Here is a 13,579-nt window from a genome sequence, read left to right on the forward strand (position 1 = left end):
GCTCCGGCAACGTTCCAACGATGTATGATGAGTATTTTCTCGGACATGGTTGGAGAGTCGCTCGAAGTATTTATGGATGATTTCTCCATTTTTGGCACTACTTTTGATGCTTGTCTCAACGAATTGCAAAAGGTTTTGAAAAGGTGCGTTGAGAAAAATTTAGTGCTAAGTTGGGAGAAAAGTCATTTCATGGTGCAAGAGGGCATTGTGTTGGGGCATGTGATTTCGGAAAGGGGGATGGAGGTGGATAAGGCAAAGATACGGGTAATATAATCTTTGCCACCTCCTAAAAATGTTAAGGGTGTAAGGTCATTCTTGGGACACGCGGGTTTTTATCGACGTTTCATTAAGGGTTTTAGTGTTATCACCAAACCCTTATGCAATTTGTTATTAAAAGATGTTCCGTTTGATTTTACTAACGAGTGTATGCAGGCTTTCACTGTTTTGAAGGAACACTTGGTTAAGGCGCCGATATTGCAACCACCCGATTGGTCAAAGCCGTTTGAAATAATGTGTGATGCAAGCGATACCACTATTGGTGCAGTTTTGGGTCAACGGGTTGACAAGAAACCGGTGGTTATTTACTATGCAAGCAAAACTTTATCCGAAGCGCAACTTAACTACACCACAACCGAGAAGGAATTACTAGCGGTGGTGTATGCTTTGGATAAGTTTTGCTCGTATATTTGGGGAAGCAAGGTAGTGGTTTATTCGGATCATAGTGCGGTTCGGTATTTGATGGAGAAAAAGGACGCGAAGGCGCGATTGATTCGATGGGTCTTATTATTACAAGAGTTTGATCTAGAGATCCGAGACAAGAAGGGAAGCGAGAATGTAGTAGCGGATCATTTGTCTCGGATTCCGGTAGAAGGGACCGACGATGTAAGTGAGATTAATGAAAGTTTCCCCGATGAGCAGTTGTTAGCCGTGTCCACCTTCGTTGCGCCATGGTATGCGCATTATGTCAACTATTTAGCCACGGGTGCCATTCCAACTCATTGGACCAAAAAGCGTCGTCAACAATTTATGGTCCAAGTGAGGCAATACATTTGGGATGAGCCGGATCTCTTCAAGATCGGACCGGATCAAGTTATACGGAGGTGTGTGCCCGAGACGGAAGTGTTGGAAATCTTAACTCATGCCCATTCGTCCGCTTGCGGGGGTCATTTTAGTGGGCATAAAACAGACTATCGGGTACTTTCTTGTGGGTTTTATTGGCCCACTATTTTTAAGGATGCAATTGAGTTCGCCCGGAATTGTATAAACTGCCAAAAGATGGGTAGCATATCGAAGAGGGATGAGATGCCACTACAACCAATCTTGGTTGTAGAGATATTTGATGTATGGGGAATAGATTTTATGGGTCCGTTTCCGAATTCTAATGGCCTTCTTTATATTTTGGTAGCGGTGGATTATGTCTCGAAGTGGATTGAGGCTATTGCAACACGAACAAACGACCATTCGGTTGTTTGTAAATTTGTTCAATCCAATATCTTCTCTCGCTTTGGAATCCCGCGGGTTATTATCAGTGATGGTGGTTCACATTTCAAGAACTTCAATTTCGGAAAATTATTGAAGAGGTATAGCGTGAACCACCGAGTAGCCACACCTTACCATCCGCAAACGAGTGGACAAGTCGAAGTGTCCAACCGTCAAATCAAGGAGATCCTCATGAAGACGGTAAGAACGGATAGAAAGGATTGGTCGAGCAAGTTGGATGATGCTTTGTGGGCGTACCGTACGGCCTACAAGACTCCGATTGGCACAACACCTTACCGGATGGTGTATGGTAAGGGTTGTCACTTGCCAATGGAGTTGGCGCATCGGGCGCATTGGGCGATCAAGACAGTCAACGCGGATTACGATGAGGCGGGTAAGTTGAGGAAGTTGCAATTGAGCGAGATAGAAGAGATTCGAGATGAGGCGTACGAATGTGCATCGGCTTATAAGGATAAACTAAAGAAAGTGCATGATGTGAAATTGCGCAAGAAAACGTTCGAAGTGGGGCAGAAAGTGTGGTTGTACAACTCACGATTGAAGATGTTCGCGGGCAAGCTTAAAAGCAAATGGATGGGTCCGTATGTTATTCGAAGAGTTGGGCGATTTGGTGATGTGGACATCCAAGATGAGCAAACGTTGAAACAACAAACGGTGAACGGTCACCGCTTGAAGCCGTACTTGGAAGGAAATGACATCAAAAACTTGGAGCTTGACAAAGCGGGCTATATCTTACGCCCGGTCGATGAGGAACAACCATGAGAGGCCCAGGTTTGGTGGTAGTGTACATAGTAGTTTTGTTTTGTATATTTGCACAATTGCCATAGTTCCTCGAAGTCCGTGTTCGAAACAAGTGTGGGGATGTTCGGGTCACGAATTGCTCTTACATTGTGTTGAGGACAACACGGGATTTTTGAGGGGGTAGGGTAATTTTTACAAGTTTTTGAAAAAATTAAAAAGAAAAAATAGAAAAAAAATTAAAAATCAAAAAAATGTTTCACATAGAACCTCAATTTTTATCAAAGAAGAGATGCCCAGTGAGCACCGTAAATTACGGTACAGCCGTAATTTACGGTGGGTGTTCAAAAGTTTTGGGCTTTACGGTAAAATCCTCCTGAGTTACGATGAAAGATTTGAGGTTCAGTGTTTACCGTAAATTACGGTCATACCGTAATTTACGGTGGAAGATGAAATTGATGGGGGTTTACGGTGCAAGTCTACTGTGCTACGGTGAGAAAATGATGTTCAGGTCTCACCGTAATTTACGGTGAGACCGTAAATTACGGTACGCGGAAAACTTATGTCGGTCGTTTGGGGTTCCGCACATAGATAAAAATAATAATAATAATAAAATATAATACAACAAACCTGGTCACGTGAATACTTCCCCATCCACTCATTCTCTTTCACTTTCCATCACCATCATATCTCTCTCAAATAAACCCACCACTCCTCCATAGTTCTTCTTCCCAAACCTTCCATCCTCCATAACTTTCCAAATTCCTGTCCAAATCAAGTGAAATCTTGGTCTAACTTGACTAATTTTTCACAAGCTTTGTGATTGTGAGGAGAGATTTCAGAGAAAACGCAATTTTGGGGTCCGAATTCGAAACCCTAGTTTGAGATAATTTGGGGGTTTTGGATTTTTTTGGTTTCACAAGCACTCTTCCATCTTGAAACAAGGTATGAACACTTATTTTGTTATATTGTGGTGATACATTGTGAAAAGTAAGGTGATTTAGGTTATTTGCTCTTGCCCACTTGCTTGTTGTTAAGAGATGATTATGAAATTGATTATTGAACGTGGTTTGTGGTTGAAGATGTAGGATATGTGGTTAAAGTAGTGAACTTTTGGGATGTTCTACATTGTAGAGACATCATGCCCAATTTTTGAAAAATTCTTGATACACTTTTGGTTCACTAACATCTACAACCATGATAACAAGCAAGTGTGGGGATGACTTTGAAGAGAGTGTTTAATTTGGTGTTTGCTTTTGTTGTTTGACTCATGTGTGTAGGAAATGGCAAGGACAAAGGAACAAGCGGGATCAAGTTCATCTTCATCAAAAGGCAAGGGCAAACAAAAGGAGCAACCATCAAAGAAGAGGCAATATATGGGTAGGGTTAGTGAAAGCGAAAGTGAAGGCGAAGAAGAGATGGCGTTAGACCCGAGTGAAAAGCCGGTATGGAACTCGGGGTCTTTGGATGATCAACCCGAGATTTGGCAGCCAACACTTTACAATGATTGCATGAACAAGTTGAAAAACAAGGCATCCGCGTTTATTTGTGAGAAAGAAGTTGATGAGCCCCAATTTGGCCAGTTCGGGGTGTTTGCTAAGTTTCGCGCTTTAGGTTGGGAAGGGGCGCTTAAATGCTTCGACAAAGACAAGAGTAACCTGTTTATGACAGAGATTCAAGAGTGGATGGCAACTTTACAATGTCACAATTTCAACAAGCCATCACAGATGAAGTTGATTGGGAAGGTACATGGGGTACCGGTGGAGATGTCATTCGACACGTTGAAGAGACTGGGGAAGTATGACAGTCTCCCGGCTAAGGAGTACATGATTCCCACACTTGATGACTTATTGCTTAAACCAGAAAAGCATGTGAGATGGAACGACATGTTGGCAGCATTGTTTTTGCCCGGTAGATACAGTGGTATTCTATACCGGAAGAACTTGAAGATTGAAGCTAAATTGCTGCATACAATCTGCCTTCTCAATGTCATTCCAAGAAGGGGAGACAAAGAACAGGTGAGGTACCCAGAGATACCCGTTCTTTATTCGTTGATGCATGGGTCCCCACGCTTCCCGATACGTTACCTTATCATGCACCACTTATGGATCTGCCGGAACAAATATAGAAGAGACATCGTTCCGTATTGTCGCATAATTACGGGTTTGATGAAACAACAGAAAGCGCTAACATCCGAAGACCGAGGTTTGACAAAAAGGCACCAGCCTTTTACATTGGATAGGTTGGGGAATGTTTGGACGTATACTCAGTCGGAACGTTATCATAAGCTGAAATCTGAAGGTCAAAGGTGGAGGGCATTAAAGTTGAATGCAAGAGAGTTGTTACCGGGAGAGCCGGATGAGCCGGAGAGTGATGTAGAAATGGTTCCGAGTGGGGACGAGGATTATGCGGACGAGCCGCATGGTGGTGCAAATGTTGGTCTAGGGGGTTTTGGTGGAGGTCACGGTGGTATGTTCTACGACTATGCGCAACAACCTTATGAGCCGGGGTGGGCTTATAGTGGTTCAATGCAAGAGGTGATTGAAAGTCAACGTCCGCCGGCATCTATTTTTGATACATGGTCGGGGTCGGAGAGGACGTTGTATGATCAGAACACGAGGAATAGTGCAAGCATAGAGCGGTCGTTAAAACATAGCTTCGATCGCAATGAGGCATGGAACCGTACCTACGCATACTCTCGAGAGGTGGATACTAATAATAGATATCATGATGATCAAATGAGGCGGATGCATGCGGATTGGCATGCCGGAAGGCCGGTCGTTGAGGATCCACGACATGTGGACTATGCCTCATTGCCGCCTTATGATGGTAGCATTTCATATCCGACTCCACCACTCCACCATTCTCAGTGGCTTGACCCAAGGCAACAGGAGGGACCACAACAACAAGAGGGGAGTAGCAGCGGCGCATTCGGATTTGGAGAGTGGAATGATATGATGTCATCCATCTTTGGACCTCCAGGACCGCGCTACTATTAATCAGGTGGTATTCTCTCTTGTGTATAGTTTGTACATATTTGTTGGTTTATGTTGATTATGGTTGGGAGGATGGGTGGTGTTTGATCGTGTGGTTGATTGTTGGGTTGGTGTTTGTTGGTGGTGTCGTGTTTAAAAGAAAAACATAAAAAAAAATATAAAATGAAAAATACAAAAAGAAATTTGGGGTTTGAGATAAAAAAGCTTTTGTGGATGTTGATTGGGTTAGTGATCAAAGCCTCCCAAAGCCATACATTGGGGTCAATGTATCCCAAGTGTGGGGATGGGGGGATTTTTTTGAAGATTTTTGAAAAATTTTAAGCCGAGCAAAATAATGTGAAATCTTGACGCCCTAATTTAACCCCAAGTTGATGCACCGGCAACCCTTGATACTTTTTTCATTCTTGGTGAGAGTTGTAGCCACACTTGTACATAAATAATGATTATCTTTGATGAGAGTGGCTACGGGTGGGGGTGCGTTAGAACTTGTGCTTGAATGCGATTTGAATCCTTAGTTAAACATGAATGTAGAAAGGATAAGGGCATTAGGTAGCCTCGTCGTTGGTGTGAGCGAGTGTGGGATTTGGGGGGTTGGACCTCATAAGTATATATATGAGCATGGTAGTGAGAGGGGCAGGGGTTTGGACATTTAGTTGCCCATTTTGTGCCTTTAAAGCTTATCATTTGTTTCCCCTAGCTACTTACTTAAAATTTACCCAAATTTGACCCGGTCTTATAGTGTTAGTGATAGTATTAGTAGTTTTGCTAGTTTGAAGTAGATATGGTTAATGCGTTGTCGTATGGTTGTTTGATTGAAAAAAAAAAGCAATGAGAAAAAGAAAAAAAAGGGGGACTTAATTGTCTTGTATATAGTAGTGCGTTGTTTGTTAGTTTGTTTTTGTTTGTAATAAAAAGACCGGGTCGAATTTTCGCTACTTCATATATATTCCATTTCCTACCTATACACCTAGCCACGTTACAACCTTGAAGTCCCTTTGATTTGCATTCATGTTTGATCCATTTTAGGAGAATGATCGATTCAGGTACAAGCTTATGATTGTGCAACCACCCGTTTGCCTAGTGTGTGTCTAGCTTATCTTTGCTAGTTTTCACTTGTAGCCGAGAGGAGAGAATTTGAGAGGGGTGCATTGCTTGGGTGTTAAAAAGGGGTTGGTAAAGAGATTACATGCTTTGCTTGGTTTGATTTGATCACTTGTTTTGAAATCATTTGGATGAGTTGCTTGGGACAAGCAATGGTTAAGTATGGGGATGTGACGGGTGGTCCTTTGGACAACCCTTAAGCATGTTAAAAGACGAAATAACCCTCCACTTAATCGTGTAATTATCTTGAATTAGATAACTACGGTGCTTATGTTTCAGGTGCAGTTTAGGAGCTAAAAGATGGAGTAATCGCAGCTTTGGAGGCTTTGGTGAAGAACGTGTTGAGCGTGGAACAAGAGAAACAACAAAGAAGACAAGGCAGCTCACCACCGTAAATTACGGTCCTGCCGTAATTTACGGTGGACCTGGATTTTGTATTTTCCTTCACCGTAACACAGGCTGTTTGGGCCGTAAAAGAATCATGACCACCGTAAATTACGGTGGAGCCGTAATTTACGGTGGAAGCTGCGATCAAAGTGTAACTGCCCTCATTTAAATCAGTTTTTGAGTGTCTTTTGGATATCTTTCATCATTGGACGGTTCTAGGACATCATTGGGGCGATTTTTGGATTGTGGCTGGGTTTGTGAACAATTTCTAACATTCGGTTTGTAATTTCGATTCGTATGAACAATAGTTTGATTATGATGATGATTCACCGAACCATGTCCGGCTAAACTCTTCGGTGATCATCTTAGGTGAATGTTTCTTGAACTTTTGTGTGTTTAATTTCTGCATTTCTAGAATGATAACTTGCGTTGCTTGAATGTCATGGTGTATGTTTGATTGTTTGTAGTTTGTTAATCAATATTGCAATTTCTAGTCTTAATCGTACGTTCTTGGTGCCGTTGGCAATCGAGATATCACGGGAAGGGTTAGGGTTGGTTATTGATTAATTGGTCATCGGGAAACAACCTCGCGTTTATATAATCCGAGCACTTTGTTCCCTTTTATCACTTCAATCATTTATACACGAGTTATGTCTATGTAACTCTTTCTAGTTGAATTACACGCAATTGTTTAAAGAAACTGAAACCTAAGGTGATCATTGTTTTCTCCTAATTTGTTTTACAACCAACTTTGATTTGAATTAGTTTTTAATTTAGTTTTAAAAAACAACAATCCAAACTCTTGAATTTTAATTTTCTGCAATTTAGTCTAATAATTAGTTTAAGTACAAAGCTATATAATCGACACATCTTCCACATACTCCCTGAGTTCGATGCCCTACTACCACTATCTATAGTTGTTTGGGGATTAAATTTGCGTGACCCACGACAATCACGTCAAATTTTGGCGCCGTTGCCGGGGAGTAGTGCGCAACGTGTGTTAGTTTAATAGTTTTGTTTGTTATTTTCGGGTTTACGTTGGTTGTGTTTAGTGTGCAGGTACTTCAGGTGTATGCATACTAGAGGCTCTCACAGGTCATCACCGCTATCGTTTAATAGCTTTCCAATTTCTGCTTAATTGTCTCACATTCACATCGAGCTGTTGCTAACTCTACCATTTGCTTTTCAATTGTGTCAATTAGGTTATTGTTAGCATGTTGTTTTCTCAAAACAGCCTTTTGTAATTCAGAAACATCATGTTTTAATGACGCAATTGTTGCTTTAAACTCCTTTTCATTTCTGGTTAAAAACAAGTTAGCTTCGGTTGCTTTAGAAAGATCTACAATCAATTCTTGATTGTGTTTGTGTGTGATTTCAAACTGAATTTCCTTTTCTGCATATTCTAAACACTTTGCACATTCAGTAGAAGCAGAATTAGAGTCAGAGTTAGTATCACATACCTGAGAGGTTTGACCTTCTACATGAGCCAAAAAGGCTGTATGAAAAGAAAAAGATCCGTCTTCAGAGAAAAATTGAGAAAGCTTCTCGGAAGTTCCAGCAGATTTCTGGCAAAGAATAGATCTCCTCTTGCATAATGCTTCAGCGTCAGCCAAGAGCTCATCAACCTCCAAATCTAAAGCATCACTTGATAAATCACCAGCATCAAGTGATTCCCCATCCATGCTCCAACTATAACCCGAACTATCTTCATCTTCTGAAGATTCACCAGCAGACACGGGTTCTACAACTTTCTCAACCACTTTAGCATAACATGCTGTTCCACCATTTCCTCCTTCACCAAGCTGAAGATTCCAGTTGCAAATCTCATCAGCTTAAACCACTAACCCTCTGTGGGGATTAGTGTTTGTGGATCCAGATGTATTTCCTCCCACGGGAACTATTTGTCTGTCAGAATTGTTGTTCTGTTGTTGTTGAGGCTGTCTTTGATTCCTGAAAGGATTCTGATTGCCTTGCTTAGATGGCTTCTGACATTCCCGCTTGAAATGACCCTTTTCACCACAGTTGAAGCAGGTGACAGCATTCTTATCAAAACCATACTTGGTGTTGTTGTTGCTTTCCAAGTTGGTTCTCCCCGTCCTTTCCATGAACTCTTTTGCTCTTCGAATAGCACTAGCAAGAGCCCATTTGATATCCATCATCTCAAACTCTTCTTTATCAACTTGCTGATAATCTTCATTGGTTAGATTGATATTTCCAATCTGACCTGCAACCAACCCACAGTAAGCACTAACCAAGGTGTTCAACATCTCCATATGCTCCTTGGCTATCTCGACACTGACTTTTGAAAAGTTGGAAGTGTCCAATCTGACAGTGTTCGGATTAGAAGTAGCTTGAAAGCTTGAAGAACTTCCATAAAACCCTTGCTGTTGCGGTTGTTGCTGCTGAGCTCTGCTTGGATCTAAGAAAGGCGGTGGTGTAAATTGCTGAGCTGTCTGTTGTTGTTGAGAAGAAGAATCTGGTCTTGAATACATCATCGTGTATGCTGAAGGATCAAACTGATTTGTTGTGGAAGGTCCGGTGTTTGAGATGAAAGCTGTTTGAAGCTTCGCGTGTTGAGAGACTGGTTTTTCTCCACTAATACCACCTGCAATCCCATAGTACATCTCTGGATTTTGAGGAGTTATTGTTCTTTTTGCCTTTAGCTTTTCTTGTACATCTTTGTTCTCCAATTTTTGAATTAACTCATAAACGGTGATTGTGTCCAGAACACCATTTTCCTTGAGAATTTCAAGATAACCGCTCCATTTTGCTGGTAAGCTATCAGCAAATCTCTTCACCATTTCTTGTGGAGTGGCAGTGACTCTAAAAGCAAACATTTCACTCAACGGATGATGGAACCTTGTAGACAACTCTGCCAAACCCTCGTTCTCCATACACGTGAAACCTTCAAACTCTTTCTTCAGCAATTCTTGCTTGATCTTCCTAGACTGAGCATTTCCTTCACATCGTAACGTGAGCATATCCCACAAGCTTTTAGTAGTCGTGCAGTAAACAAACTGGTGGTATATGTCTCTGTGAAGAGCTTGCGTGAGAATCATGAATGCTTTCTTTTCTAACTCAAATTTCTTCTTATTATCATCAGACATAGTGTTGTAAGTTTCTGGATTCGATCCTGCAACTTCCAACTCGTTTTCAAATGGAGTGAAGAAACACATCCATAGATCTTGACCTTGCCCCTGAACATAAGTTCTCAGCCTTTCTTTCCACCATCCCCAATCATTGATGTGATTTAGCTTTGGCGGTTTTGTGCTTGTGCCAGTTTCACTGTCGTTCTGCATCATTGCTTGAATGCTGCTGCTTTGATTTGTGACCAATGCCCATTGATTTGCAGTTATCATTGCAGCTTGAGGTGGAGCAATAGCCTGCATCCATGCAGTTTTGTTGAACTCTGACGCAGATTGCGTGGCTGATGATTGCGTAGCTGATGATTGTGGAGTCAAAGTTGTTGTAGTCCACGCGGATGGATCCCACTGACCGTTTGTTCCCATTTTATAAAAATTAATATATTAAGTGAAAATTGATTTAAAATTTGAAAAATTAATTTTCACAAACTATGTTAAAATGTTGAAGAGAAACAAACAGCCGAAAGATCAAGGATCGAAAGACCTGAAAAACACAACTGTTAATCTTAAACAAATAAGGATCGAAAGATAAACACTTGTTCGAAAGATAGACACTTGTTCGAAGGATCAACAGTGTTCGAAAGATCACTGTTGAATTTCGAACAATGACTTCGAAAGATTCTCCAAGACGAAGGATCCTTATCTTTCGAAATGTAACAGTAGCTCGAACAATATATCCTTCGAAAAGATTCCTTGGCTCGAAAGATAACTCACTGACTTCGAAAGATGTTCGAAGGATGGGTATCTGTTGAACCTCCTTGATCGAAAGATGATCTTTCGACTTCGAAGGATATCTTTCGATGAGATCTGACACAACTGACACAAAGTTGACAGGTTGGTGAAAGGTGATGTGGTTGGTAGACAACTTTCGGCAGAAGGGATGTTCTGACCTCAACTTTTCACCAACTCAGATTTGACCTTTAAAAATATTGCCCAAAAAGGAAGCTTCTTATCCAGAAACCGGTACCGGAGTTAGCCGGAATCTTGGCCGGAAATAACCAAACCTTTTAGAACAAGATTTTTAAGTTACCCAAACCTTCCCTTAACACACCCGGTTAGTTTAGAACACGTTTTTAAGGCTAAAAATGCAAGAAACACACTAGAAACGGGTGCTAAACCAAGTGAGTTTTGTCCAAACACTTCCAAAGTCTTGTACAAACCCGGTTTTTAACAAGGAAAAGAGCCACGGCTCTGATACCACTTGTAGGTCCCTCGGAGGTTGAGGTTAAACCTTATCCTTGTTATGTTTAACACTCTAGCAAGTGCGGAATCCAAGCTAGAATGCAAACCGATAGTTTAGATGAAAGCACAAGTTACAAAGAGAAAGAGTAGACACGCAATATATCAAAGTTTTCTCTTGTATTTCAGTGGACACGGTTACAGCCCTTGACCAAACTGAAATGCTCTCTACAAGACTTGGTTCACTCACAATGCTCTCACAAATGTCTCTAAGTGTCTTACTGTGAACTGAACCATAACATGGTATATATATACCCATAACAGATAACATGCTCGAAGGATCAGAAATTCTGGTCGAAAGATCATCTATCGACCATAATCTCTCCGAAGGATCCATACATACCTCGAAGGATGATGTATCCTTCGAGGTCCATATGTATCCATCGAAGGTTTGTCTTTCGAGGTCATCGAAGGATACAAACCATCCTTCGATGACATCCTTCAAATCATACAATCTTACAAACATGGTGTTGACTGTTTGGCCAAGTCAAACCAGGAGGATGGTTGACTTGGTCAAACCTACATTCAAACACTTAAACAAACCAACACAAGACGTAAACAAGACTAACAAAAGACATCGTTTATAACATTACAAAATACAGACAAAGTACAGACACAAGTGCACCAACAGGGCGGGAAACGGAAGACGGGAGTAATCAATCACTGGTGTCGCCCTAGCCCTAACCGGCTGCTTCTCCACTTTCTTCTCAACCTGAGGCTCCTCGGTATGTGCGGTACTTGCTGGGCCTAGCCTATGTTGCACCTTACCTGGGGCCTCCATCTCTATCTCCTCATCTACCTCAGCATCACTCTCTAACTCAGTACTCTCTCTCGCGACCTCTCCTAGACTCACCCCACTACGAGTAGTGATGGCTTTCACAGAATGGTTAACCGGGTGAGTGGTACCTGAAAACTGACCAGAGGGGGACTCTCTCAACTGCCTAGCTATATCCCCTACTGTCCTCTGAAGGTCTAAAAGAGTAGACTGCTGACTCTTGAGCTGAAGTTCGTGGTTTTTATTAGTCTGCTCCTGACTTTTAACGAACGCCTGATTCTGCGTCATCATCTGAGCGAACATCTCCTCCAACCTGCTCAGACTACCCTCAGGAGCCTTGCCACTGCCGTGACCCTCCTGAGTCGACCCTCCACTAGCAAACTGCCTACTCGAACCACTATACTGACCACTCTGATATAAATCAGTCCCTCTACTTTGATACTGACTCGATGGAAAACCAGGGGGATCGCCTGAAGGGCGGTATCCACTACTACTACCACTACCCTGCCAGCTGGAGTTAAAAAGATTATTATTCTTACTAAATTGACCCCTAGACTGACCGGCTATGAACTCAACCTGCTCCAACGTAAGTGTGGGACACTCAATCGTATCGTGACCTCCCCTACAGACCTCACACCTATCAACTTTCTTCTTAATCTCACTCAGCTCTTGCCTCATCTCTTGCCTCAACTTCTCTCTAACTCTCTCGACTATAGTAGCAGCTACCGATGGATCCAAGCTAACTTGGTTTACCCCTCGACCGGCCGAGGTGGTATGAACAGGAATGGAAGTCCTGCTGGTAGTGCTGTAATCCATATCTGAATGGGCAAAACTTTGAAACAAATCATTGCACTCAGCTACTGTCTTTTTGCCCATAAGCTGCCCTCCTGCTGAAGTATCGAAACGAGCTCTAATCTCAGGAGTAAGACCATTGTAGAATTTTTCAACTAACGCCCAATCGGATAGACCATGCTGAGAACAACGGGAGATCAAAGTCTGAAAACGCTCCCACGCCAAGTGGTACGGCTCATCAGGCTCCATGCGGAAGGAGTGGATCTGATCACGAAGGCGAGACGCCTTGGCTGGTGGAAAGTACTTGGCTAAGAAAGCATCGCGAAGACCTGCCCAAGTGGTGAAAGTGCCCACTGGCTGAGAATCGAACCAGACGGCTGCGCGTCCAACGAGTGAGAATGGAAAGATCTGAAGAAATCGAGCATCGAGGTTCACCCCCTTAATGGAGAAGGTGCTGCAAAGACGAGTGATGCGGTTGATGTGAGCGGGTGCATCCTCGTCGTCACGTCCATGAAACTGGCATGAATTGCTGATGGCTGTCATGATGTAGGAAGGAATCCGCCAAGACCTATCATTCGGGATGTTCGGAAGGGTGATGGGGGAATTCACACCGGTGAAACCAGTGGTCGCCTGCTCGTAGACTGTGCGATTCGCCATAGTGAGTGGTGAAGAATTGGGTGGAGATGAAGAAGAAGAAGATTAACAACTGACTCGACAAACTAAATCAAAAGGAAACAAATAAATCTAGACTCCTACGACTCAACCAAACGAACAAATAACATGTAGCACGTATAATGTCAAGCAAGTCCAAACAAAGTAATCAAGGCAATCGCCAAGAGTCCCCGGCAACGGCGCCAAAAACTTGATGTGCTAAAAGTGGTTCAATTAAAATGACTAAATTAAACCCTAAA

General features: G+C 42.3%; 1 protein-coding gene across 1 annotated transcript; it reads right to left on the reverse strand.

Annotated features, from left to right (window-relative positions):
- Window positions 1–11,319: 11,319 nt before the first annotated feature.
- On the reverse strand, window positions 11,320–13,325 carry LOC110893294. Its single transcript, XM_022140407.1, has 2 exons — window positions 11,731–13,325; window positions 11,320–11,329 (listed from the first exon to the last, which is right to left on the reverse strand). Exons 1-2 carry the CDS (start codon window positions 13,323–13,325, stop codon window positions 11,320–11,322), a joined length of 1,605 nt encoding a protein of 534 aa, XP_021996099.1.
- Window positions 13,326–13,579: the final 254 nt, after the last annotated feature.

Source organism: Helianthus annuus, chromosome 12, assembly GCF_002127325.2.
Source record: "Helianthus annuus cultivar XRQ/B chromosome 12, HanXRQr2.0-SUNRISE, whole genome shotgun sequence".
Taxonomy (NCBI): domain Eukaryota; kingdom Viridiplantae; phylum Streptophyta; class Magnoliopsida; order Asterales; family Asteraceae; genus Helianthus; species Helianthus annuus.

Coding starts and splice junctions, on each gene's coding strand:
- LOC110893294 (XM_022140407.1), bottom strand. CDS start 13,325: ATGGCGAATCGCACAGTCTACGAGCAGGCGACCACTGGTTTCACCGGT.